Here is a 27,837-nt window from a genome sequence, read left to right as displayed (position 1 = left end):
CAGCACGACGTCACACAAATGCCGCGATCGGAAAGATGGCGGCGGGTCTCCTGGCTGCACCGGCAGGAGGCAACCTTAATATCTGCTATCAAGCAGAAAATGCGATGTGATCGCAATTTCTGCTCGATCGATGGGGATGAGGCGGCGGTCAGCATTCTGGGCAGCCTTGCCCTTCGATGGGCGGCCCCCAGCATGCATTCACATGGATTGCAAATTCCGCTACTTAGCAGAATTTGCAATTCAACCTAAATCAGGCCCCTAGTGCACTTTTCTGTCAGCAGCCTAAACATGCTGAATTCTGAAGGCTTAATTCAGACATGGGGCCAACTGTAATGGCCTGTTGGTTGGGTTAATGGCAGAGATTTCTGTGATTTTTATCCAGGAGATTTTAAAGCGGTCATTTCTTGAAGGCAAATTTGGTTTGGCTTTGTCTTTAGGTTTGAAATAATTATTAAATTGCTGAAATCTACATTTGTATGTTTGTTGGCAGGTTGATTTCAAAACTTAAAGTGCACTAATATTCAGTGCAAAGCTGTTGCACTTAGTGACCCTTGAAATTTTGAGAACAAGCTGGCTGCTTTGTAAATTTACCACCTAGAGTAGTGATCTATAGTCAAAATGAAATATCACGTGTGAACTGGCATTTATTTAAAATCTCAAGTTCAAGTAATATGGCATTTCAGTTATTTGTGCTGTGAATACATATAGCAACTGTTACCTATAAGGCTGCAAGTTACACACTTTGCTTCTGCGCTAACCCAGTGATGCTAAAAATTAGCATTGCCCTCAAAAAATATTTTCCAATGTTCGCTTAAGTTATTGTGATGTGGAAGCTAGCATACTTGGTGTGTTTTGCAAAGAAAAAATGTTTTTAGTATGTTATTTATAAATGGTACTACGCTATTTTGCAGTAGTGCTTACTTGCTGTTAACTTCAACCTTGGAACATGCCAAAGTAATCATCTATCCCCAGTGCAGGCTATTCTAATTTTTTATTTTTTGCAAAATGTTCTGTAGAGAACCCAAGTGAGCCTTTCGGAGCATCTGTAATTATTGACGGAGTGACTTATGGTACTGGAACTGCAAGCAGCAAAAAACTGGCAAAGAATAAAGCTGGTAATGTCCATAGAATGTTACGTTACCATGTACTTTGTATGTGTTTTTAATTTAATTTAATTTTTTAATACTTTCAATTTTTTTTCTTCAGCCCGATCTACACTGGAAATCCTTATTCCGGACTTTATAAAGCAGACCTCAGATGAAAAGCCCAAAGACAGCGATGAGCTGGATGTCAGTGAAATACCTCTATAGAAAAATTATTGTTCTCATACTTTTTCCATCAATCGGCTTTATCTAATGTATATTGTATAGTGTATACTGGTTATTAAGTTTGGAGGATGTCAAAGGGCCCCCCTAAAGTCTTACTTCTGTCACCTGTCTATTTTCTTAGTATTTCAACCATATCAGTATTGAGGATTCACGAGTTTATGAGTTGACCAATAAAGCTGGACTGCTGTCGCCATACCAGATTCTTCACGAGTGCCTTAAACGGTATGTGTGTGTGTTTTCAGTATGGTAATTTCATTGAATACTCAGAGACCTATTTAAATATATTTTCTCCTTCATCCACTAGGGGACGCTGGAGAGCAGTTACAAATGGGATATAGTAGGTAGTAACTGGGAGCTGGCACTTCAAAACTTTAACAATGTGGCTAGCTCCTCCCCTACTATGTCTCTCCTTCACTTCCCCTCCCCAGGTTTCGAAAAAGGTTACTAGCTTCAGTGTTACACAACTCTGATGATGATATGCCACTATTGGAGGAGGCGGTAGTTGTACAGGATACTAATGACGATCAGGTTTATGAGGACTCAGAACCAGTGGCTCAGGGTATCGAGGCGCTTATTACAGCTATTCGCTCAGTATTACAAGTAGAGGAGACTGAACAGGATACCTTACGTCCTTCAAGGTTTGGCACCAACCAAAAGCTCCCAGTGACCTTTCCAGTTTCGGAGTTGCTGGATGCGCTCATGACTGCAGCTTTGAAACATCCGGATGCAAAATTTCAGGTATCAAACTAAATTTTGTCTTCCTATCCTTTTCCCGCAGATGGTTGGAAGCGTTATGAGACCTCTCCAATTGTAGATCCTTCGGTGTCTTGTCTGTCCAAGAAGACTGTTCTACCGGTTCCCTGAGCATCTTTGCTGAAGGAGCCATCAGATAGGAAGTTGGAGACCACCTTGAAGACTATATACTCGGCGGCGGGCATGTTACATTGCCCGGCGCAGGTAGGTTGTTGGGTCAACAAGGCTATGGAAGCTTGGGTGGAACAATTGTCCTCAGGTCTACGTGATGATTTGCCTCCGGATCAGCTGATACCGTTGGCAGAGCATATTTGCAAATCAGCCCTATTTCTTTCTGAGGCTTCCAAGGACGTCTGTATCCTCGGAGCCAGGATTTCCGCCTTGGCTATTTCGGCCCGCAGAGCTCTCTGGCTACGACAGTGGCAGGCGGATGCTGAATCCAAAAGGGCAGCAGAGGCATTGCCCTTTACGGGAGAGGTCCTATTCGGAAAGGATCTGGATGCCTGGATTTCACAAGCCACTGGGGATAAGTCAACTTATCTTCCCTCTGCTGCTCCAGCTTCTCGGAGGCCCTATACGGGTCCTTCCTTTCGTGCCCCTTACAGGTTTCGAGACCAGGGGCGGAGCTTCTGTCTTCCGTGGCCACAGGTAGAGGCAGAGGTTCCACAGCCTCAACTCAGCCAGAAGTTAAGTCTTCCACCACTCCCACCGAAGGACCGGCTTCCCTACCACCTGGGGGATCACAGGCTGGGAGCTCGTTTGTGGGATTTCAGTGAAGTCTGGGTACAATCCTGTCCAGATGCTTGAGTCAGGGAACTCATCACTTCCGGTTACAAACTCGATTTTCAGACCCAGTCGCCTTGCAGGCGGCGGTCCGGAAGCTAGGTGTTGATTCCTGTTCCCCCACATCAATGGAAACAGGGCTATTACTCAAGCCTGTTTCTCGTACCGAAGCCGGACGGCTCGGTCAGGCCAATTCTGAAGTTAAAGGATCTCAATCCATTTTTCAGGATATTCAAATTCAAGATGGAGTCCCTTCAGTCTGTTATTGCGGGGTTGGAGCAAAAGGAGCATATGGCGTCCTTGGACATCAAAGATGCATACTTACATGTTCCCGTTTGACCTCCTCATCAGGCTTTTCTCCAATTCGCAATACAGGACGCTCATTTCCAGTTCCAGCCCCTTTCGTTTGGTCGCTCTTCTGCTCCCACAGTGTTCACAAAGGTCACGGCAGTCATGATGGCCCTACTTCGGTAGCAGGGAGTGACTATTGTCCCCTATCTGGGCGATCTGCTGCTGAAGGCACACTCTGCAGACCTGTTGTTTCAGAATATACGGATAACCCAGGACCTTCTGATTCGGCACGGGTGGATCCTGAACTTCCCGAAGTCTCAATTATGCCCCTCGCAACGGTTGCTGTTCTTGGGGATGATTCTCGACACGGTCCGTCAAAGTTTTCCTTCCTCAAGACAAGATCCTCTCTATTGAGACGTTGGTGAGGTTGGTCCTTCGTCACCGCCGGGTGTCGGTGTATCTGTGTATTCGCCTTCTGGAGAAGATGGTAGCTGCGTTCGAAGCTCTTCCATACGGACGGTTCCACTCTCAACCCTTCCAGCTGTGTCTCCTTCATCAGTGGTCAGGGTCTCATCTATTTCTTCATCAGCGGGTGAAGCTATTTCCAAAAGCACGGTTGTCTCTCCTCTGGTGGCTAAATTCAACTCATCTGTTGGAAGGAAAGCGGTTCGGCGTTTGGGATTGGACTCTCCTCACCACAGACGCACGCCTGCGAGGATGGGGGCTGTGACCCGGGAACATCGGTTTCAGGGGCGCTGGTCATCTCACGAGTCCGCTCCCCATAAACATTCTCGAGTTACGGGCGGTGTACAACGCCTTACTTCAGACACACCACCTTCTCGCAGTCAGAGTTCAGTCCGACAACGCCAGGACAGTGGCATACATCAACCGTCAGGGTGGCACTCGCAGCCGTGCGGTGATGAGAGAGGTCACCAACATCCTCCACTGGGCAGAGGAAAATGCTCTGGCCTTGTCGGCAATCTTCATTACAGGGGTGGACAATTGGGAAGCCGGTTATCTCAGCCGCCAGGACATGCACCCGGGAGAGTGGTCACTCAATCCCCAGGTGTTTCGTCAGCTGGTCCGCCGGTAGGGGAGACCACAGATCGACCTCATGGCGTCCCGCCTAAACCATCACTGCCTCTTTACTACATTCAAACAAGGGACCCAGCGGCAGCAGCCACGGATGCCCTCACGGCTCCTTGGAACTTCCGGTTCGTTTATCTCTTTCCTCCATTCCCGTTGTTCCCTCGGGTTCTGCAACGCATAAGGAGGGAGAACGCGCTGGTTCTCCATGTGGCTCCAGAATGGCCCGCAGGACTTGGTACTCCATCCTGCACCTGTTGTCAGTAGCGGAGCCTTTGCCCCTGCCACTACGAGACGATCTATGACAACAGGGTCCTTTTCTTTATCCAGACTTACGCAGGCTAGGTTTGACGGCGTGCTTGGTGAGAAGGCCATCTTGAGAAGGAATGGAATTCCTTGTACGGTTATACCTACTGTTCTCCGAGCTCGGAAGTCGGTCACATCGTCTCACTACTACCGCATTTGGAAGGCTTATGTGGCCTGGTGTGAACGACTAGAGTTTTCCCCTTTGGTTTTTCACTTAGCCCGCTTTCTCAGTTTTCTGCAGGCAGGTTTCTCAGCAGGGCTAAGACTGGGTTCACTAAATGTTCAGGTCTCTCTGCTCTTTCGGTTTTCTTCCAGAAGAAATTAGTCTTGCTGCCGGAAGTTCAGACCTTCTTTCAGGGGGTTCTCTGAATGCAACCTCCCTTTCGCCCTCCTGCGGTTATAGGTTTCCAGGTTTACTTTTGTGTTATCCTGTTTTTGCATGGCTTAGCTAACCACCTCTATTTTAATGTTGGTCTCTTCCAGCTCTCCTTGGGCACAATTTTAGGTAGACTGGCTTGGAGGGGGGACATAGTAGGGGAGGAGCTAGCCACATTGTTAAAGCTTTAAAGTGCCAGCTCCCAGTTACTGCCTGCTATATCCCCATTGTAACTGCTCTCCAGTGTCCTCTGTGGAATCGGAGAAAGGGATTTATCGGTAAGCACCAAAATCCTCATCTTCCTTACCAAAAACATTTAAGTAGATCTGACGAAAACGACCTGATCCACAGAGTATTTTATTCAAAAATGTTTTATTGTGAAGTTGTTATATTGAACTCCTCCCTCAGCCCCCCCCCCCCCCCTTCCCCCCCGCCTGAACTTACGGTGAGGTCAGCCATCATTTTAAATTGTTGGAAAGCTTAGTGAATCTGTCTCCGTGTAATCTCTCTAGCATCCATAAGGGATACTGGGGTTCACTTAGTACGATGGGCTATAGACTGGGTCCAAAGGAGCCGGTACACTTTAAATTTCTTCAGCTGGGTGTACTGGCTCCTCCCCTCTATGCCCCCTCCCATGGGCAATTTAGAAAAAAGTGCCCTCAGGAGAGGATGCACACTCTGGAGCTCCAGAGAGTTTTCTTCAGTTTTATTTTAAAACTTTATTTTCTACAGCAGGGTACACTGGTATTCCACAGGGAATAACATTGGGGTGTAGAGTTGGATCTTGATCCGAGGCACCAACAAGCTAAAGCTTGGACTGTTCCCAGGATGCACTGCGCTAGGCAGCCCTGAAAAGAGCTTTTCTCTGACGTCCTAGTGGATGCTGGGAACTCCGTAAGGACCATGGGGAATAGCGGCTCCGCAGGAGACTGGGCACAAAAGTAAAAGCTTTAGGACTACCTGGTGTGCACTGGCTCCTCCCCCTATGACCCTCCTCCAAGCCTCAGATTTTTGTGCCCGAACGAGAAGGGTGCACACTAGGTGGCTCTCCTGAGCTGCTTAGTGAAAAAGCTTAAGTATAGGTTTTTTATTTTCAGTGAGTCCTGCTGGCAACAGGTTCACTGCACCGAGGGACTAAGGGGAGAAGAAGCGAACTCACCTGCGTGCGGAGTGGATTGGGCTTCTTAGGCTACTGGACATTAGCTCCAGAGGGACGATCACAGGCCCAGCCATGGATGGGTCCCAGAGCCGCGCCGCCGGGGAAATCGGCGGCAGAAGACGTCCTGTCTTCAATAAGGTAGCGCACAGCACCGCAGCTGTGCGCCATTGCTCTCAGCACACTTCACACTCCGGTCACTGAGGGTGCAGGGCGCTGGGGGGGGGGGGCGCCCTGAGACGCAATAAAAACACCTTAGATGGCGAAAAATACATCACATATAGCTCCTGGGCTATATGGATGCATTTAACCCCTGCCAGTTTTTCCTTAAAAAAGCGGGAGAAAGGCCGCCGAGAAGGGTGCGGAGCCTATCTCCTCAGCACACAAGCGCCATTTTCCCTCACAGCTCTGCTGATAGGACATCTCCCTGACTCTCCCCTGCAGTCCTGCACTACAGAAACAGGGTAAAACAAGAGAGGGGGGGCACTAATTTGGCAGATTAATCAATACAGCAGCTATATAAGGGAAAAACACTTATATAAGGTTATCCCTGTATATATATATATATATATATATATATATATATATATAGCGCTCTGGTGTGTGCTGGCAAACTCTCCCTCTGTCTCCCCAAAGGGCTAGTGGGGTCCTGTCCTCTATCAGAGCATTCCCTGTGTGTGTGCTGTGTGTCGGTACGTTGTGTCGACATGTATGAGGAGGAAAATGGTATGGAGGCGGAGCAATTGCCTGTAATAATGATGTCACCCCCTAGGGAGTCGACACCTGACTGGATGGTCTTAGGAAGGAATTACGTGATAGCGTCAGCACTTTACAAAAGACTGTTGACGACATGAGACAGCCGGCAAATCAGTTAGTACCTGTCCAGGCGTCTCAAACACCGTCAGGGGCTCTAAAGCGCCCGTTACCTCAGATGGTCGACACAGACCCAGACACGGACACTGACTCCAGTGTCGACGGTGAGGAAACAAACGTGTTTTCCAGTAGGGCCACACGTTACATGATCACGGCAATGAAGGAGGTTTTGAACATTTCTGATACTACAAGTACCACAAAAAAGGGTGTTATGTGGGGTGTGAAAAAACTACCCGTAGTTTTTCCTAAATCAGATAAATTAAATGAATACCCTTTCCCGCCAGAGGTTAGGGCGCGTTGGGAAACACCCCCTAGGGTAGATAAGGCGCTCACACGCTTATCAAAACAAGTGGCGTTACCGTCTCCTGATACGGCCGCCCTCAAGGAGCCAGCTGATAGGAAGCTGGAAAATATCCTAAAAAGTATATACACACATACTGGTGTTATACTGCGACCAGCAATCGCCTCAGCCTGGATGTGCAGTGCTGGGGTGGCTTGGTCGGATTCCCTGACTGAAAATATTGATACCCTGGACAGGGACAGTATATTATTGACTATAGAGCATTTAAAGGATGCATTTCTATATATGCGAGATGCACAGAGGGATATTTGCACTCTGGCATCAAGAGTAAGTGCGCTGTCCATTTCTGCCAGAAGAGGGTTATGGACGCGACAGTGGTCAGGTGATGCGGATTCCAAACGGCATATGGAAGTATTGCCGTATAAAGGGGAGGAGTTATTTGGGGTCGGTCTATCGGACCTGGTGGCCACGGCAACGGCTGGGAAATCCACCTTTTTACCCCAGGTCACCTCTCAGCAGAAAAAGACACCGTCTTTTCAGGCTCAGTCCTTTCGTCCCCATAAGGGCAAGCGGGCAAAAGGCCACTCATATCTGCCCCGGGGCAGAGGAAGGGGAAAAAGACTGCAGCAGGCAGCCTCTTCCCAGGAACAGAAGCCCTCCCCCGCTTCTGCCAAGTCCTCAGCATGACGCTGGGGCCTTACAAGCGGACTCAGGTACGGTGGGGGGTCGTCTCAAGAATTTCAGCGCGCAGTGGGCTCACTCGCAAGTGGACCCCTGGATCCTGCAGGTAGTATCTCAGGGGTACAAATTGGAATTCGAGACGTCTCCCCCTCGCCGGTTCCTGAAGTCTGCTTTACCAACGTCTCCCTCCGACAGGGAGGCGGTATTGGAAGCCATTCACAAGCTGTATTCCCAGCAGGTGATAATCAAGGTACCCCTCCTACAACAGGGAAAGGGGTATTATTCCACGCTGTTTGTCGTACCGAAGCCGGACGGCTCGATGAGACCTATTTTAAATCTGAAATCCTTGAACACTTACATAGAAAGGTTCAAATTCAAGATGGAGTCACTCAGAGCAGTGATAGCGAACCTGGAAGAAGGGGACTATATGGTGTCTCTGGACATCAAGGATGCTTACCTCCATGTCCCAATTTGCCCTTCTCACCAAGGGTACCTCAGGTTTGTGGTACAGAACTGTCACTATCAGTTTCAGACGCTGCCGTTTGGATTGTCCACGGCACCCCGGGTCTTTACCAAGGTAATGGCCGAAATGATGATTCTTCTTTGAAGAAAAGGCGTCTTAATTATCCCTTACTTGGACGATCTCCTGATAAGGGCAAGGTCCAGGGAACAGTTAGAGGTCGGAGTAGCACTATCTCAAGTAGTACTACGACAGCACGGGTGGATTCTAAATATTCCAAAATCGCAGCTGATTCCGACGACACGTCTGCTGTTCCTAGGGATGATTCTGGACACAGTCCAGAAAAAGGTGTTTCTCCCGGAGGAGAAAGCCAGGGAGTTATCCGAGCTAGTCAGGAACCTCCTAAAACCAGGCCAAGTGTCAGTGCATCAATGCACAAGAGTCCTGGGAAAAATGGTGGCTTCTTACGAAGCGATTCCATTCGGCAGATTCCACGCAAGAACTTTTCAGTGGAATCTGCTGGACAAATGGTCCGGATCGCATCTTCAGATGCATCCGCGGATAACCCTGTCTCCAAGGACAAGGGAGTCTCTCCTGTGGTGGTTGCAGAGTGCTCATCTTCTAGAGGGCCGCAGATTCGGCATTCAGGACTGGGTCCTGGTGACCACGGATGCCAGCCTGAGAGGCTGGGGAGCAGTCACACAGGGAAGAAATTTCCAGGGCTTGTGGTCAAGCATGGAAACGTCATTTCACATAAATATCCTGGAACTAAGGGCCATTTACAATGCCCTAAGTCAAGCAAGGCCTCTGCTTCAGGGTCAGCCGGTGTTGATCCAGTCGGACAACATCACGGCAGTCGCCCACGTAAACAGACAGGGCGGCACAAGAAGCAGGAGGGCAATGGCAGAAGTTGCAAGGATTCTTCGCTGGGCGGAAAATCATGTGATAGCACTGTCAGCAGTGTTCATTCCGGGAGTGGACAACTGGGAAGCAGACTTCCTCAGCAGACACGACCTCCACCCGGGGGAGTGGGGACTTCACCCAGAAGTCTTCCACATGATTGTGAACCGTTGGGAAAAACCAAAGGTGGACATGATGGCGTCCCGCCTCAACAAAAAACTAGACAGATATTGCGCCAGGTCAAGGGACCCTCAGGCAATAGCTGTGGACGCTCTGGTAACACCGTGGGTGTACCAGTCAGTGTATGTGTTCCCTCCTCTGCCTCTCATACCCAAGGTACTGAGAATCATAAGAAGGAGAGGAGTAAGGACTATACTCGTGGCTCCGGATTGGCCAAGAAGGACTTGGTACCCGGAACTTCAAGAGATGCTCACGGAGGACCCGTGGCCTCTACCTCTAAGAAAGGACCTGCTCCAGCAGGGACCCTGTCTGTTCCAAGACTTACCGCGGCTGCGTTTGACGGCATGGCGGTTGAACGCCGGATCCTGAAGGAAATAAGCATTCCGGATGAAGTCATCCCTACCCTGATCAAAGCCAGGAAGGATGTAACCGTGCAACATTATCACCGTATTTGGCGTAAATATGTTGCGTGGTGTGAGGCCAGGAAGGCCCCTACAGAGGAATTTCAACTGGGTCGTTTCCTGCATTTCCTGCAAACAGGACTGTCTATGGGCCTAAAATTAGGGTCCATTAAGGTTCAAATTTCGGCCCTGTCGATTTTCTTCCAGAAAGAACTGGCTTCAGTTCCTGAAGTTCAGACGTTTGTCAAGGGGGTACTGCATATACAGCCTCCTTTTGTGCCTCCAGTGGCACCTTGGGATCTCAATGTAGTTTTGGGGTTCCTAAAATCACATTGGTTTGAACCACTCACCACTGTGGACTTAAAATATCTCACATGGAAAGTGGTAATGCTGTTAGCCCTGGCTTCAGCCAGGCGTGTCTCAGAATTGGCGGCTTTATCCTATAAAAGCCCTTACCTAATTTTTCATACGGACAGGGCAGAATTGAGGACTCGTCCTCAATTTCTCCCTAAGGTGGTTTCAGCGTTTCACTTGAACCAGCCTATTGTGGTACCTGCGGCTACTAGGGACTTGGAGGACTCCAAGTTGCTGGACGTAGTCAGGGCCCTGAAAATATATGTTCCCAGGACGGCTGCAGTCAGAAAATCTGACTCGCTGTTTATCCTGTATGCACCCAACAAGCTGGGTGCTCTTGCTTCTAAGCAGACTATTGCTCGTTGGATTTGTAATACAATTCAGCTTGCACATTCTGTGGCAGGCCTGCCACAGCCAAAATCTGTAAAAGCCCATTCCACAAGGAAAGTGGGCTCATCTTGGGCGGCTGCCCGAGGGGTCTCGGCTTTACAACTTTGCCGAGCAGCAACTTGGTCAGGGGCAAACACGTTTGCTAAATTCTACAAATTTGATACCCTGGCTGAGGAGGACCTGGAGTTCTCTCATTCGGTGCTGCAGAGTCATCCGCACTCTCCCGCCCGTTTGGGAGCTTTGGTATAATCCCCATGGTCCTTACGGAGTTCCCAGCATCCACTAGGACGTCAGAGAAAATAAGAATTTACTTACCGATAATTCTATTTCTCGTAGTCCGTAGTGGATGCTGGGCGCCCATCCCAAGTGCGGATTGTCTGCAATACTTGTACATAGTTATTGTTACAAAAATCGGGTTATTATTGTTGTGAGCCATCTTTTCAGAGGCTCCTCTGTTATCATGCTGTTAACTGGGTTCAGATCACAGGTTGTACGGTGTGATTGGTGTGGCTGGTATGAGTCTTACCCGGGATTCAAAATCCTTCCTTATTGTGTACGCTCGTCCGGGCACAGTATCCTAACTGAGGCTTGGAGGAGGGTCATAGGGGGAGGAGCCAGTGCACACCAGGTAGTCCTAAAGCTTTTACTTTTGTGCCCAGTCTCCTGCGGAGCCGCTATTCCCCATGGTCCTTACGGAGTTCCCAGCATCCACTACGGACTACGAGAAATAGAATTATCGGTAAGTAAATTCTTATTTTTTTTTTATAGAAGACTTCAAGGGTCGCGGCACTTTCTGTGTCATCCTGACATGCTGTGCTGTGGCTCCATCACCTCCCTCAGTGGCGCTGCATACTCCCGCAGCCTGGTTCCCAGGTACTTGCAGCGGAGATGCACCGGTTTTTAGGCACACTGCCGCTCTCCTGGATCACGTGGCTTCACATCAGGGAGAAGGTAAGAGGGTCCCCCAGGTGGGACCCGCCGGTAAATCGCAGTCCGGTCGCGGTCTAAGGAGACGGACTGCGACGCTGGTGTGGACACTGTGGCCGTGCAGGGACCCCACTATATCCACCAGGGCATGGGAGCACAGGTCGGATACCTAAATATACATTTTAATGAGGCTCCATAGTACCAGGTGGTGAGGACCAGCATAGGGGATAAGGCGCTTGACCTGTAGCCCATCCCCCAACTCCGGCCGCCATCTACTGCTGGTGTTCCTGCTCTGGAGCTGTCTCTCCCTCACTCCCTGACTGAGATGCTGGGTACTATTTTCTAAAGTAGATGCTACTGGTCTCTGGGACTGCAGGGCAAGTGTATCTGTGCCAGAATATATTGTACGAGTATTCAGGTAGTCTCGGACTGCGCATTTATATATTTGTGTGTGTGTGTGTGTGTGTGTATATATATATATATATATATATATATAAAATATAGCAAGCTGGTGGTGCGGCACTCCAAGGATTTTGACAGTAGGTAGATAACGTTCCAATGCCGTTTATTCAAAGTGGCATTTTCATCAGGTAAATGCCACTTTGAATAAACGGCATTGAAACGTTATCTACCTATTGTCAGTGTCAAAATCCTTGGAGTGCCGCACCACCAGCTTGCTAATTGTTCATTTTCCGTGAGGGCACCCAGGTTACGACTGTAATATGTGGCTGTGCCAGATCACCACCTCTGTCTATATATATATATATATATATATATATATATATATATATATATATATATATATATATATATATATATATATATATATATATATACATACACACACACACACACACACACACACACACACACACACACACACACACACACACACACACACACACGTGTAGTCGGCACTCTCTCTCCTTCAATCGAACTCGGGCCGCGGTGCTCTTTAAAGTATATATTTCTCTTATGTCCTAGAGGATACTGGGGACTCCGTAAGGACCAAGGGGGATAGAAGGGCTCCGCTTGAGACATGGGCACTAAGAGAGAACTTTAGGTATGGGTGTGCACTGGCTCCTCCCTCTATGCCCCTCCTCCAGTCCTCAGTTTATTACGGTGCCCAGAGGAGACTGGGTGCATTACAGGGAGCTCTCCTGAGTTTCCTGGAAAGAAAGTATTTTGTTAGGTTTTTTATTTTCAGGGAGCCTGCTGGCAACAGACTCCCTGCATCGAGGGACTGAGGGGAGAGAAACAGACCTACTTTAATGTTAGGCTCTGTTTCTTAGGCTACTGGACACCATTAGCTCCAGAGGGAATGGAACGCAGGTCTCACCCTCGCCGTTCGTCTGAGCCGCGCCGCCGCCCTCCTCGCAGAGACGGAAGATAGAAGCCGGGTGAGTATGTAAAGAAAGAAGACTTCAGAGGCGGCAGAAGACTTCAGATCTTCATAGAGGTAACGCTGTGCGCCATTGCTCCCACACAGCGCGCACACAGCAGTCACTGTAAGGGTGCAGGGGGGGGCACCCTGGGCAGCAATAAGGACCTCCAAATCTGGCAATAAGCATATATACAGGCTGGGCACTGTATATAAGAGATCCCCCGCCAGTTTTTGAATTTTTCAGCGGGACCGAAGCCCGCCGCTGAGGGGGCGGGGCTTGTTCCTCAGCACTCGCTAGCGCCATTTTCTCCACAGCACAACGCTGAGAGGAAGCTCCCCGGACTCTCCCCTGCTTACCACGGTGAAAGAGGGTTTTAAAAAAGGGGGGGCACATAATTTGACGCAAATAGATAATTACAGCGCTTCCTGTGTAAACATATAGTGTGTTTTTTCCTGGGTCATTAGCGCTGGGTGTGTGCTGGCATACTCTCTCTCTGTCTCTCCAAAGGGCCTTGTGGGGGAACTGGTAGGGGAACTGTCTTCAGATAAGAGGTTTCCCTGAGTGTGTGCTGTGTCTGTACGCGTGTGTCGACATGTCTGAGGTAGAAGGCTTTCCTAGTGAGAAGGTGGAGCAAAGGAATGTGGTGTCTCCGTCGGCAACACCGACACCTGACTGGGTGGATATGTGGAATGTTTTTAAGTGCTAATGTGAATTTATTGCACAAAAGGTTGGACAAAGCTGAGTCCAGGAATTATGCAGAGAGTCAGGCCCTGCCTGCCCCTATGTCGCAGGGACCCTCGGGGTCTCAAAAGCGCCCACTATCCCAAATAGTAGACACTAATACCGACACGGATTCTGACTCCAGTGTCGACTACGATGATGCAAAGTTACAGCCAAAATTGGCTAAAAGTATTCAATATATGATTATTGCAATAAAGGATGTTTTACATATCACAGAGGAACCCCCTGTCCCTGACACGAGGGTACACATGTATAAGGAAAAGAAACCTGAGGTAACCTTTACCCCTTCTCATGAGCTGAACAAGTTATTTGAAAAGGCGTGGGAATCTCCAGACAAGAAACTGCAGATTCCCAAAAGGATTCTTATGGCGTATCCTTTCCCGGCTAAGGACAGGATGCGGTGGGAATCCTCCCCAAGGTGCTGACAAAGCGTTGACACGCTTATCCAAAAAGGTAGCACTGCCATCCCAAGATACGGCTACCCTCAGGGATCCTACTGATCGCAAGCAGGAGGCTACCTTAAAGTGCATTTACACACACTCTGGTACCTTACTCAGACCGGCGATAGCGTCGGCTTGGGTTTGTAGCGCTGTAGCAGCGTGGATAGATACCTTATCGGCGGAATTGGATACCCTGGATACGGATACCATTTTATTGACCCTGGGTCATATTAAAGATGCTGTCTTACATATGAGGGATGCTCAAAGAGACATTGGCCTACTGGGTTCTAGAGTCAACGCTATGTTGATTTCTGCTAGACGAGTCCTATGGACCCGGCAATGGACAGGTGATGCCGACTCAAAGAGGCATATGGAGGTTTTACCTTACAAGGGTGAGGAATTGTTTGGGGAAGGTCTCTCGGACCTGATCTCCACAGCTACGGCAGGTAAATCAAATTTTTTGCCTTATATTCCCTCACAGCCTAAGAAAGCGCCACATTATCAAACGCAGTCCTTTCGGTCAAATAAAAACAAGAGTACGAGGATCGTCCTTTCTTGCCAGAGGAAAAACTACAGCTAGTTCCCAGGAGCAGAAGTCCTCCCCGGCCTCTACAAAATCCACGGCATGACGCTGGGGCTCCGCTGAGGGAGTCCGCCCCAGTGGGGGCACGTCTTTGACTTTTCAGCCACATCTGGGTTCACTCACAGGTGGATCCCTGGGCAATAGAAATTATTTCCCAGGGTTACAAGCTGGAATTCGAAGAGGTGCCTCCTCGCCGGTTTTTCAAATCGGCCCTACCAGCTTCTCCCCCAGAAAGGGAGATAGTTTTAAATGCAATTCACAAATTGTGTCTTCAACAGGTGGTGGTCAAAGTTCCCCTGCTTCAACAAGGGAGGGGGTATTACTCAACCCTATTTGTAGTCCCGAAACCGGACGGTTCGGTCAGACCCATTTTACATTTAAAATCCTTGAACCTATACTTGAAAAGGTTCAAGTTCAAGATGGAATCGCTCAGAGCGGTCATCGCTAGCCTAGAAGGGGGGGATTTTATGGTATCCCTGGACATAAAGGATGCATACCTTCATGTTCCCATATATCCACCTCATCAGGCGTACCTGAGATTTGCGGTACAGGATTGTCATTACCAATTTCATACGTTGCCGTTTGGGCTTTCCACGGCCCCGTGGATTTTCACCAAGGTAATGGCGGAAATGATGGTGCTCCTGCGCAAGCAGGGTGTCACAATTTTCCCGTACTTGGACGATCTCATAAAAGCGAGATCACGAGAGCAGTTGTTGAACAGCGTGTCACTTTCACTGAAGGTGTTACAACAACACGGCTGGATTCTCAATATCCCGAAGTCACAGTTCCTACGATTCGTTTGACCTTCTTAGGCATGATTCTGGATACGGACCAGAAAAGGGTTTATCTTCCGATAGAAAAGGCCCAGGAACTCATGACTCTGGTCCGGGATCTATTGAAGCCAAAACAGGTGTCAGTGCATCACTGCACTCAAGTCCTGGGGAAGATGGTGGCATCTTACGAGGCCATTCCCTTCGGCAGGTTCCATGCGAGGACCTTCCAATGGGACCTACTGGACAAGTGGTCCAGGTCACATCTACAGATTCATCAGTTGATCACCCTGTCCCCCAGAGCAAGGGTGTCTCTCCTGCGGTATCTACAGAGTGCTCACCTTCTAGAGGGTCACAGGTTCGCCATTCAGGACTGGATTCTGGTAACCACGGACGTGAGCCTCCGAGGTTGGGGAGCAGTCACACAGGGAAGAAACTTCCAAGGTCTTTGATCAAGCCAGGAGACTTGTCTTCACATCAACGTCCTGGAGCTGAGGGCCATATACAACGCCCTTCGTCAAGCGGAGACTTGGCTTTGCGACCTACCGGTTCTGATTCAGTCAGACCACATCACCGCAGTGGCTCATGTAAACCGCCAAGGCGGCACAAGGAGCAGAGTGGCAATGGCGGAAGCCACCAGGATTCTTCGCTGGGCGGAAAATCATGTAAGCGCACTGTCAGCAGTGTTCATTCCAAGAGTGGACAACTGGGAAGCAGACTTCCTCAGCAGACACGATCTACATCCAGGAGAGTGGGGACTTCATCAGGAAGTCTTCGCACAGATTGCAAGTCAGTGGGGACTGCCCCAGATAGACATGATGGCGTCCTGCCTCAACAAAAAACTACAGGGATATTGCGCCTGGTCAAGAGACCCTCAGGCGGTGGCAGTGGACGCCCTCGTGACACCGTGGGAATTCCAGTCGGTTTGTGTTTCCTCCTCTTCCTCTCATCCCCAAGGTGTTGAGAATAATAAGAAAAAGAGGAGTACAGACAATTCTCATTGTTCCGGATTGGCCACGAAGGGCCTGGTATCCGGATCTGCAGGAAATTCTCACAGAAGATCCGTGGCCTCTTCCTCTAAGACAGCACCTGTTATAACGGGGACCCTGTCTGTTCCAAGACTTACCGCGGCTGCGTTTGAACGCCGGATCCTAGCGGAAAAGGGCATTCCGGATGAGGTAATTCCTACTCTGATAAAGGCTAGGAAGGATGTGACAGCAAAACATTATCACTGTATATGGCGAAAGTATGTTTCTTGGTGTGAGGCCAGGAATGCTCCTACGGAAGTATTCCATCTGGGCCGTTTCCTTCACTTCCTACAGACTGGAGTGAATTTGGGCCTAAAATTAGGCTCCATAAAGGTTCAGATTTCGGCCCTATCAATTTTCTTTCAGGAGGAATTGGCTTCTCTCCCAGAAGTACAGGCTTTTGTGAAGGGAGTGCTGCATTTTCAGCCTCCTTGTGTACCTCCAGTGGCACCTTGGGACCTGAACGTGGTGTTGAGTTTCCTTAAGTCACACTGGTTTGAAGCACTTAAAACGGTGGAGTTAAAATATCTCACTTGGAAAGTGGTCATGTTGTTAGCCTTGGCTTTGGCTAGGCAAGTGTCGGAGTTGGCGGCTTTGTCTCATAAAAGCCCCTATTTAGTTTTCCATATGGATAGAGCGGAATTGCGGACCCGTCCTCAATTCTTGCCAAAGGTGGTTTCGTCTTTTCATATGAACCAACCTATTGTAGTGCCTGTGGCTACGCAAGACGTGGCCAGAACGGCTAGGGTCAGGAAAACAGAAGCACTGTTTATCCTGTATGCAGCCGACAAGGTTGGCGCTCCTGCTTCCAAGCAGACTATTGCTCGCTGGATCTGTAACACGATTCAGCCGCACTGTTTGGGAGGAGACTACCAAACAGTAGCTGGCGCGCCGCCACCACGGGTGCTACAGCGCTAGGCTTTAGGGATCATAAGGCACAAGGATTAGTTTGAGGCTGCGATCCCTAGGGTTGATGTTAGCAGCGGTTAGTCAGACGCTCTCCTGGTCGCCCCTCCCCCCAGTTCATGTCCAGTTTCCGTGCGTCTCCCGCCATGAACTGATTGCCTCACTTCCGTCTCAGACGTTACCACGAGGGGACTCGGTCACAGCATAGGCCGCTCCGTCTGTATACACTAAGGTTTACCGCTAAGAGACTGAGTCGTAGACATGAGTGTCTGCATGCACTAGCGTTCACTGAGCGTCTGTGTCCACTAAAAGTTACCGGAGCGGCAGTGTACATTAGTAGCGTCTGGATCCACTCAGCATTTGCTAATGTATTGATCGATCCTGGAAGTGGGGTGAGTCTCCCTGTATCCCACTCTACAGAGTAAGGGTTATACAGCACTAAATTTCTATCTGCTTTTTGCAGTAGGTATATTACTGTGGTTTTCTTCGCAATGCGTCTGAGTACGTTAAATAAACCGTATAGAACAGAATGCAGTAGATGTACTCCTACATACTTGAAATGTGTTCGTAGTTGATAATATGCTAATATGACTAATATATGCTAATATATAACTTGTGACTGACTGCTAGTGTGATTGCTGACTTTATATATGTTTGTCAGTGTTTCTTCTGAGCCTCAATGCTGGTGCTTAGGTTAGTCAGATTGATATCACTTTTATACATGTAAAGTGATTACAGTTACAGATTGAGTAAGCTGTGGAAAGCGGATTGTTTATCATGTCTAAGAGCGGCAAAGGTGACGAGGTTACATTAACAGTAACACCAACACTCATGACATGTTTATCCTGCGAGGTGGGGTTATCAACTCAAAATCTGGCACACGATGGGTTATGTGCAAATTGTTTTGCGTTTCAGCAGATTGCAAGCCAGATCCCTGTTCAACGACAAATAGATCCACCTTGGGCTGTGTTTGCACAAACCTTATCCAGTATAGCTAATAGGTTGGTCCCTACAGCTTCAACCTCAGGAATAGGGTACACTATTAACCCATACATGCAGCTCCCATCTTATGGTATAGCCCCAACAGCTTCTATAAATCAACAAGCTGATAAAAGAAGGGTAAATAGATCATCAAATTCACAGGCTGCACAGGATGATACGTCAGATGAGGATAATTCCATATATTCTACTGCACCATATGAAGAACAAATAGAAGGTTTCAGCTCAGAGGATATAGCTAAGTTAATTGGATCAATGAAGGCTATTCTGTCTCTAGAGTATTCAGCTGAGCCAATAATAAAAACTAAAGCACCCGTGTTTAAATGTCCCAAAACAGTTAGGGTTGAATTTCCAGGGTCAGAGGAACTGATGGAAATTATGGAGGAACCTTGGGCTACGCCCAATAGGAAATATAGAATTCCCAAAAAATGGGATTCTTTCTACCCTTTTACAGCTGGGGACTGTTTAAGAAGAGAAGTATCTCCTAAGGTAGATACGCACATCATTCGATTAGTGCGAAAATGTCTTTTGCCTTTGCCATCTACATCATTAAATGATGTTACAGACAGAAGAGTGGATGGTTTTTAAAAAAAAAAAAAAAACTATTTTCTCTGTCAGTCAGGGGCAGTCATAAGGCCAGCCATGGCCTCAGCCTGGATGGCAAAAGGAGTAGTTGAATGGGCTGAAGAACTGGAAAATGGGCTCTCAGCACCTACTAGGGAGCAGGAGTCCCATATAGCCCATATGAAACAGGCTGCGCTATTCTTAGAAGAAGCAGCAATGGATATGGGTACGATTGCTTCTAAAGCATCAGCCTTAACGGTAGCTGCTCGCAGAGCAATTTGGCTACGTACATGGAAAGCTGATTCAGAATCCAAGAAGGTTCTGGAAGCTTTGCCTTTTGTTGGGAACATTCTTTTTGGGAAGGAACTGACAGATATTCTGGAGTAAGAAGCTGAATCCAAGAAGGTCAGGTTTCCTGCCAGTTATAACCCTAAGCCTAAGGGTTCGGGGTTTCAGCCATTTCGGTGGCAAGGTAAAGCAAAAGGTAAAAATGAGGCCACCAGAGGGCCAGCTTCCAAACCAGAACACAAACAATCAGCCTGATGGTGCGGGCCTCCACCTAGGGGACTCCAAGGTAGGGGGCCATCTTCTTCACTTTGCACACATATGGCAGCAGTCGACAAGAGACGCTTGGGTGCAAGAAGTGGTATCTCTGGGTTATGTTTTCCCTTTCAAGAAGCAGCCTCCTCAAAGGTTTTTTTTTTTTGCACCAGCCCATCTCATATAGAGGCTAAGGCCAGGGCCCTGCAAGAAGCAGTTCAGAAATTGCTTCAGTCTGGGGTGGTAATTCCAGTACCCCCGGCACAACGGGGGCAGAGTTTTTACTACTATCTATTTTTGGTCCAGAAGCCAAATGGGTAATTTCGTCCCATTCTCAATCTCAAGATGTTAAACAACTACATTTGAGTCCCACTGTTCCACATGGAGACATTACGCTCCATAGTTTTGGCCATGGAGCCAGGGGATTACATGGTATCTCTGGATATACAGGATGCTTACCTGCATGTGCCAATAGCATTGTCCCATCAGTGTTACCTCAGGTTCGCTATCCTCTGCAACATTTTCAATTCCAGGCATTACCCTTTGGGTTAGCAACGACCCCCAGAGTATTTACCAAGATCGTGGTGGTTATGGCAGTTTATCTCCGCAAACAGGGGATAAGGATTTTCCCATACCTCGACGATCTTTTAATCCTGGCACAATCCCAGGAATTGCTCTTGAACTATCTCCAACAGACAATAATTTGTCTACAGAAACACGGATGGCTCATAAATTGGGCAAAGTCGTCTTTGATTCCGTCACAATGGATGATTCACTTGGGGGCTGTATTGGATTCAAGTATGCAGAAAATATTTTTACCTTTAGAAAAGATATCCAAGGTGCAGCTAATGACTCAGGAATTGTTGCACAGTCCAACAATATCAATTCACGCAGCAGTGCGAGTGATGGGGTTGATGGTGTCAACATTCGACATGGTTGAATACGCACAAATCCACTCAAGACCTCTGCAACATCTGATTCTGACCAGATGGAATGGAGTACATCAGACAATAAAGAAACAAATGATGGTACTTCCAGTAAAGGTAAAAAGGTCATTAGCATGGTGGCTACAGACATCCCATCTAGACAAGGGGAGACCCTTTTGGAGATCAGATTGGGAGATCCTGACAACGGATGCCAGTCTATTTGGCTGGGGAGCAGTGTCTGGAAAATTATGGTTCCAGGGACAATGGACCATAGAAGAAAGTTGCCTGCCAATAAACCTGTTAGAAATTCGGGCCAGATACATGGCACTGATTCAGGCAAAGGACATTCTGCAAGGAAAACCAGTCCAGATCTGCTTGGACAATGCAACGGCAGTAGCGTACCTCAACCATCAGGGAGGAACTTGCAGCCAAAGAGCAATGATGGAGGTAAGTCACATACTAAAGTAGGCAGAACTCCATCTTCCAGCATTGTCCGCAGTGTTCGTTCCAGGAGTCCTAAACTGGGAAGCAGACTTTCTCAGTCGACACACCATTCGAGCAACCGAATGGGCTCTACACCCGGAAATATTTCAGACTCTAGTAGACAAGTGGGGGTTTGCCAGAGATTGATCTCATGGCATCCCGTCTGAACAACAAAGTTCCGGCATACGGGTCAAGAACAAAAGACCCCGGAGTGATCCTTGTGGACGCACTGTCAGTGAAATGGGAATTTCATCTGACATGTCTGTTTCCTCCAATCTCCCTACTACCCAGGGTAGTCAGGAAAATAAAGCAAGCAAAGGGTTCCGTGATTCTAATAGCTCCGGCTTGGCCCAGAAGGCATTGGTACATAGATCTGCAGAGAATGTCGATGGATGCTCCAATTCTGCTCCTTCAACATCTAGATCTACTAATGCAGAGTCCTTGTTATCACAGGCATCTGGATCGGCTATCTTTGACGGCGTGGCTGTTGAAACCTCTATCCTGAAGTCGAGGTTTTTCACAACAGGTAATTCAAACTATGCTCAGAGCAAGGAAACCCTCCTCAGCTCGCACTTATCACTGAATATGGCAAACCTATATTCATTGGTGCAGTGAAAGAAGTATGGATCCCAGATCTTTCAGAGTATCCAGAATCTTAGATTTCCTTCAGGCAGGAATGGATAAGGGTTTGAAGGTGGCTTCCTTGAGAGTTCAAGTATCAGCATTGACTGTATGGTTTCAAAAGAAAATTGCCACTTTACAATGTGCGTACTTTTTTCCAGGGGAAGCTGCGCATTCAACCACCTTTTGTTCCTCCTGCAGTACTTTGGGATTTAAGTTTGGTTCTCAAAGCCCTTCAAGGGGCTCCGTTTGAACCACTTAAGAAAGTGGATCTTAAATGGTTGACAGCTAAAGTACTCTTTCTACGGACTATGGCATCAGCTAGAAGAGTGTCAGATTTAAGAGCGCTGTCATGTAAGTCTCCTTTTCTGATTTTCTATCCAGATAAAGCAGTTCTCAGAACTAAGTCTGGTTATCTTCCGAAGGTGGTCTCGAAGTTTCACTTTAAACGAAGAAATTGTAGTCCCGGCTTTTCAGGTATCTGGACTTTCTGCGGGAGAAGTGTCGCTGGACGTAGTCCGTGCATTAAGAATCTACGTAGATCGTACCAGTGCCATCAGAAAGACAGATTCGCTCTTCATTCTCTACGGATTTCACAAGAGGGGATGGCCTGCTACTAAACAGATCCTAGCAAGATGGCTTCGAATGGCGATTTCAGAAGCATATTCTCAAGCTGGGCAGCATGAACCTACTCAAAACTGGCTAACAAGGGGACATAAGATGCTGAGGCACAGTCCTACTCCCGCCAGTATAAAAAATAGTATTGAAAAAGTCTGAGGGGAAACGCGCCGTTATGGGGGCGGGGCTTCCCCTTCAGTCAGCCAGCACACTACTCAGTGCCATTTTTTCTCCTAGCAAGCTGCAGAGTAGAACGCTGGTCCTCCTCCACTTCTGTACCAAGTATCCGGGTGCACAGTATAATTTAGTGCTGTATGGTGAATTTATCATTCTAAAAGCGCTACAGGTCTGTGGGCATTTTGTGTTACACAGGGATTATATCAATAGCGCTGAGTTGTGAACTGGCAAATCCTTTCTGTATCCTTCTGACAGATTTTACTGTGGGTCTGTCCCCTATAAGTCCCGGAGTGTCTGTGGTGTGGTTGTGCACGTGTGTGACATGTCTGAGGCAGGGAGCTCTTCCCCTGAGGGAGCCATTTTAGGGACACAGAGTTGTAATGTGGTGGCGCTGCCGGCACACCACGAGCCTGAATGGGTGAAAGAATTACGTGATAGTGTGAATCATATCAGTAAGAGATTGGATAAGTCTGAGTCTCATGCAGAAAACTAGAGAAAATCAGTGGAAGATGTGATTTTTCATAGTTCTGCCTTTTCATCCACAGGGGATCCGTCTGGGTTACATAAGAGGCCATTTGCACAAATAGTACAAACTGATACCGACCCGGACTCTGATTCCTGTGTCGACACTAGTGATTCCAGGAAAATAGATCCTAAATAGGCAAAAAGCATTCAATATGATTGTTGCTATAAAGGAGGTCTTAGAAGTTACGGAAGCCCCTCCTTTACCTCAGGAGAAGACTTATTTTTATAAGGAAAATTAAAGTAACTTTCCCTCATTCTAACGAGCTAAATACTCTCTTTGAGGGAGTTTGGGCAAACCCTGAAAAAAATTTTTTTCAGATTCCCAAAAGAATTCAGGTTGCTTATCCTTTCCTGGCAGAGGACAGGAAAAGGTGGGAGTCGCCCCCAGTTTTAGACAGTGCCCTGTCACGATTAACTAAAAAGGTGATTCTCCCTGCGCCTGGGACTGCTTCACTAAAAAAGCCGGCAGACCGCAAGTTGGAGACTACGTTAAAATCTATTTATGTGGCCAATGGTACGCTACTCAGACCCACCATTGCTTGTGCGTGGGTGAGTAGTGCTATTGAAAAATGGTCAGATAACTTGTCATCTGAAAATGACACGATAGATGGAGACGAGATACTCCTAACGTTAGGTCATATCAAAGACGCTGCTGCATAAATACTAGAAGCCATGAAAGATATTGGGCTCTTAGGTTCAAAAGCCGCTACCATGGCAGTCTCAGCTCAGAGGGCGTTGTGGATTCGCCAATGGAATGCTGACGCAAATTCTAAAAGAAATAGGCAGGTGAGGCCTTGTTTGGAGATGGGCTGGATGCGTTAGTCTCTACGGCGACCGCTGGTAAGTCGATATTCTTGCCTCATGCCCCTGCGCCGGCGAAAGAGAGACATCACTCTCAGATACAGTCCTTTCGGCCCAACAGATACAAAAAGGGTAAAGGTTCCCCTCTCTTTGCAGGTAGAGGGAGGGGAAGAGGAAAAAAGTCCACAGCGTCCCCAGGATCACAGGAGCAGAAATCAACCCCTGCTTCTGCCAAATCTGCAGCATGACGCTGGGGCTCCCTGACGGGAGTCTGCTCGGGTGGGAGCATGTCTGAAACTTTTCAGTCAGATCTGGATTCAATCTGGCCTGGACCCATGGGTCTTGCAAATAGTGTCCCATGGATACAAACTGGAGTTTCAAGATGTCCCCCATGCCGATTTTTCATATCGACCTTACCAGCTTCTCTACCGGACAGAGAAGTAGTAACAGCTGCAATTCAAAAATTATGTCAGGATCAAGTCATTGTCCTGGTGCCTTTGTCACAACAGGTAGAAGGTTTTTATTCAAGCCTCTTCGTAGTTCCGAAGCCGGACGGCTCGGTCGAACCAATTTTAAACCTGAAATCTCTGAATCTCTACCTGAAAAGGTTCAAGTTCAAGATGGAATCTCTGAGGGCAGTGATTTCCAGTCTGGAGGAAGGGGACTTCATGGTGTCAGTGGACAGAAAAGATGCCTACTTACATGTCCCCATTTATCCTCCTCATCAAGCTTATCTGAGATTTGCAATACAGGATTGCCATTACCAGTTCCAGACGTTGCTGTTCGGACTCTCAACGGCACCGAGGGTATTCACCAAGGTGATGGCAGAGATGATGGTCCTCCTTCGACAGCAAGGAGTCCAATATAATTCCTTACCTGGACGATCTCCTGATAAAAGCAAGATCCAGGGAACGTTGGTGCAGAACATTGCACTCTCCCTGTCCATACTCCAAAAACACTGTTGGATCATGAATTTTCCAAAGTTGCAGTTGGAACCGACGACAAGATTGTCCTTTCTGGGGATGATACTTGACACAGAAGTACAGAGGGTATTTCTTCCAGTAGAAAAGGCTCTGTAAATCCAGAGAATTGTCAAACAAATTTTAACCAACAAGAGTGTCGATCCATCAATGCATTTGGTTGTTATGAAAGATGGTAGCAGCCTACGAGGCCATACAGTTTGGCCGATTTCATGCCAGAGTAGTCCAGTGGGACCTCTTGGACAAGTGGTCCAGATCCCACCTACATATGCACCAGAAGATAATCCTGTCTTCCAGAGCCAGGATTTCACTCCTGTGGTAGCTACACATTTCTCATCTACTAGAGGGACGCAGGTTCGGGATTCAGGACTGGGTCCTAGTAACCACGGATGCAAGTCTCCGAGGTTGGGGAGCAGTCACACAGGGACAAAGCTTCCAAGGAAAATGGTCGTCAGGAAACCTGTCTTCACATAAACGTTCTGGAATTGAGAGCCATTTACAACGGTCTTCTACAAGCGGTACATCATCTTCAAGATCAACCCGTGCAGATCCAGTCGGACAATGTAACAGCAGTTGCGTACATAAACCGTCAGGGCGGAACGAAAAGCAGAGCAGAGCAGCGATGGCAGAGGTGACAAAGATCCTCCCCTGGGCAGAAAGACATGCAAAAGCTCTGTCTGCAATTTTCATTCCGGGAGCGGACAACCGGGAAGCAGACTTCCTCAGCAGACACGATCTCCATCCAGGAGAGTGGGGCCTCCATCAAGAAGTCTTCGCAGAGGTGACAAGTCTTTGGGGAGTTCCTCAAGTAGACATGATGGCATCTTTTCTCAACAAGAAACTTCAGAGATATTGCTCCAGGTCGAGAGACCCTCAAGCAATAGCAGTGGATGCACTGGTGTCACAGTGGGTGTTTCGGTCGGTGTATGTCTTCCCTCCACTTCCACTAATACCAAAAGTTCTCAAGCTCATAAGAAGAACAAGAGTTCGAGCGATCCTCATTGTCCCAGACTGGCCAAGGAGGGCGTGGTATCCAGATCTTCAGGAGTTGCTCATAGAAGATCCTCGGCCTCTTCCTCTTTGCGAGGACCTGCTGCAGCAGGAGCCGTGCGTGTATCAAGACTTACCGCGGCTACGTTTGACTGCATGGCTGTTGAGCGTAGGATCTAGGATCTTAGCCCGAAAGGGTATTCCCGAAGAAGTCACCCCCACTCTTATTCAGGCCAGGAAAGGAGTAACGTCTGGACATTACCACCGTATTTGGAGAAAGTATGTGTTTTGGTGTGAATCCAAGAAGGCTCCTACAGAAGAGTTTCAGTTGGGACGTTTTATCCATTTTCTGCAGGCGGGTGTGGATGCGGGCCTAAAATTGGGTTCAATCAAGGTCCAGATTTCGGCCTTATCTGTTTTCTTTCAAAAACAATTGTCCTCTCTTCCAGAAGTTCAGACGCTCGTTTAAAGGAGTGCTGCACATCCAACCTCCATTTGTGCCTCCGGTGGCACCATGGGACCTTGATGTGGTGTTGCAGTTCCTTCAGTCGGATTGGTTTGAACCTCTACAGGAGGTGGAATTGAAGTTTCTCACTTGGAAAGTGGTCATGCTGTTGGCCTTGGCATCGCAAGGGGGATGTCTGAGTTGGGGGCCTTGTCTCACAAGAGCCCTTACCTGATCTTCCATGAAGATAGGGCGGAGTTGAGAACTCGTCAGCAATTTCTTCCGAAGGTGGTTTCGTCTTTCCATATAAACCAACCTATTGTGGTGCCAGTGGCTACTGACACCTTCACTGTGTCAAAGTCTCTTGATGTGGTCAGAGCTTTGAAAGTTTGTCGCTAGAACAGCTCGGATACGGAAAACAGAGGCTCTGTTTGTCCTGTATGCTCCCAACAAGATTGGGTGTCCCGCTTCTAAGCAGACCATTGCGCGCTGGATCAGAGGGATGATTCAGCACGCTCATTCCACGGCAGGATTACCGATACCGAATTCTGTAACTGTCCATTCTACTAGAAAGGTGGGCTCATCCTGGGCGGCTGCCCGGGGGGTCTCGGCGTTACAACTTTGCCAAGCAGCTACTTGGTCAGGGGCAAACACGTTTGCAAAGTTTTACAAGTTTAACACCTTGGCCGATGAGGACCTCAAGTTTGGTCAATCGGTGCTGCAGGGTCATCCGCACTCTCCCGCCTGTACTGGAGCTTTGGTATAACCCCATGGTACTGAAGTGGACCCCAGCATCCTCTAGGACATATGAGAAAACAGGATTTTAATATCTACTGGTAAATCCTTTTCTCCTAGTCCGTAGAGTTTGCTGGGCACCCATCCCAGTGCGTACTTTACCTGCAGTGGTTAGTTTTATAGTTACACAAGTGTTGTTACAATTATTTTTGCAATTGTTCATGCATGTTGGCATGGGTTATGTTGAATGCCATGTTGTGCGGCATGGTTGAGGTGTGAGCTGGTTTGAATCTCACCGTTAAATTAAATGTAAATCCTTTCCTCGAAATGTCCGTCTCCCTGGGCACAGTTACTATACTGAGGTCTGGAGGAGGGGCATAGAGGGAGGAGCCAGTTCACACTCTGAAAAATTCTTAACGTGCCCATGGTACTGTAGTGGACCCCAGCATCCTCTACAGACTAGGAGAAAAGGATTTACCGGTAGGTATTAAAATCCTGTTATACATGTCACACCTTTTTCACTTATATTAATTCACCCCATAACACTTTTTTCTCACCTATACCTTAATCCTTCTCACTACACAATTATTCCATGTGATGCCCTGGGTTTGCTTGGTGGTGGTGGTTTGGGGGGTCCCGTGCCCTATGTTTGAACCCCTATAGTGTTAGGTACTGCAGCAGAGTGTAGTCCCTTGCCTTGGGGCTGCAGCTACGTGCATTGATCAATACATAACCAAACTCCACTATTTATTATATGTTAAGCTGTATGATGTCAGTAATGCTAGAGAGAGTGCACCTACAACACCCCCCCCCTGTCTCTGTAGAACTACAAGTCTCAGTAGGTAGCATCTCACATTACTGGCAGCTATAGGTGTGCAGTATGGTGGCCAATCTCGGGATCGGCGGGATCCCGGGATTTAGGCCCAAAAATGGCCGGAATTCAATCCCGGGATTGGAAGCGTCAATCCCGGGGATTCAGGGATCAGCGTTGAGCGTCCACAGGACGCTCAGACGCTGCCCGGCTTCCTCTTTCC

The 27,837-nt window shown here is 48.0% G+C and overlaps 1 protein-coding gene across 2 annotated transcripts in view; it reads left to right on the top strand.

Moving 5' to 3' along the window:
* DGCR8 (DGCR8 microprocessor complex subunit) overlaps positions 1 to 27,837 on the top strand; it is a 158,750-nt gene that overhangs the window by 110,540 nt on the left and 20,373 nt on the right. For both annotated transcript variants that reach the window (XM_063964722.1, XM_063964723.1), the window contains 3 exons: positions 1,017 to 1,115; positions 1,207 to 1,289; positions 1,450 to 1,550. In XM_063964722.1, coding sequence (XP_063820792.1) covers positions 1,017 to 1,115; positions 1,207 to 1,289; positions 1,450 to 1,550 — 283 coding nt within the window. The remainder of the gene's footprint in view (positions 1 to 1,016; positions 1,116 to 1,206; positions 1,290 to 1,449; positions 1,551 to 27,837) is intronic.

The sequence above is a fragment of the Pseudophryne corroboree genome, chromosome 1 (genome assembly GCF_028390025.1).
Source record: "Pseudophryne corroboree isolate aPseCor3 chromosome 1, aPseCor3.hap2, whole genome shotgun sequence".
Taxonomy (NCBI): Eukaryota; Metazoa; Chordata; class Amphibia; order Anura; family Myobatrachidae; genus Pseudophryne; species Pseudophryne corroboree.
Note: the sequence above shows the minus strand (reverse complement) of the source record. Positions and strands in the feature narration are given on the sequence as shown.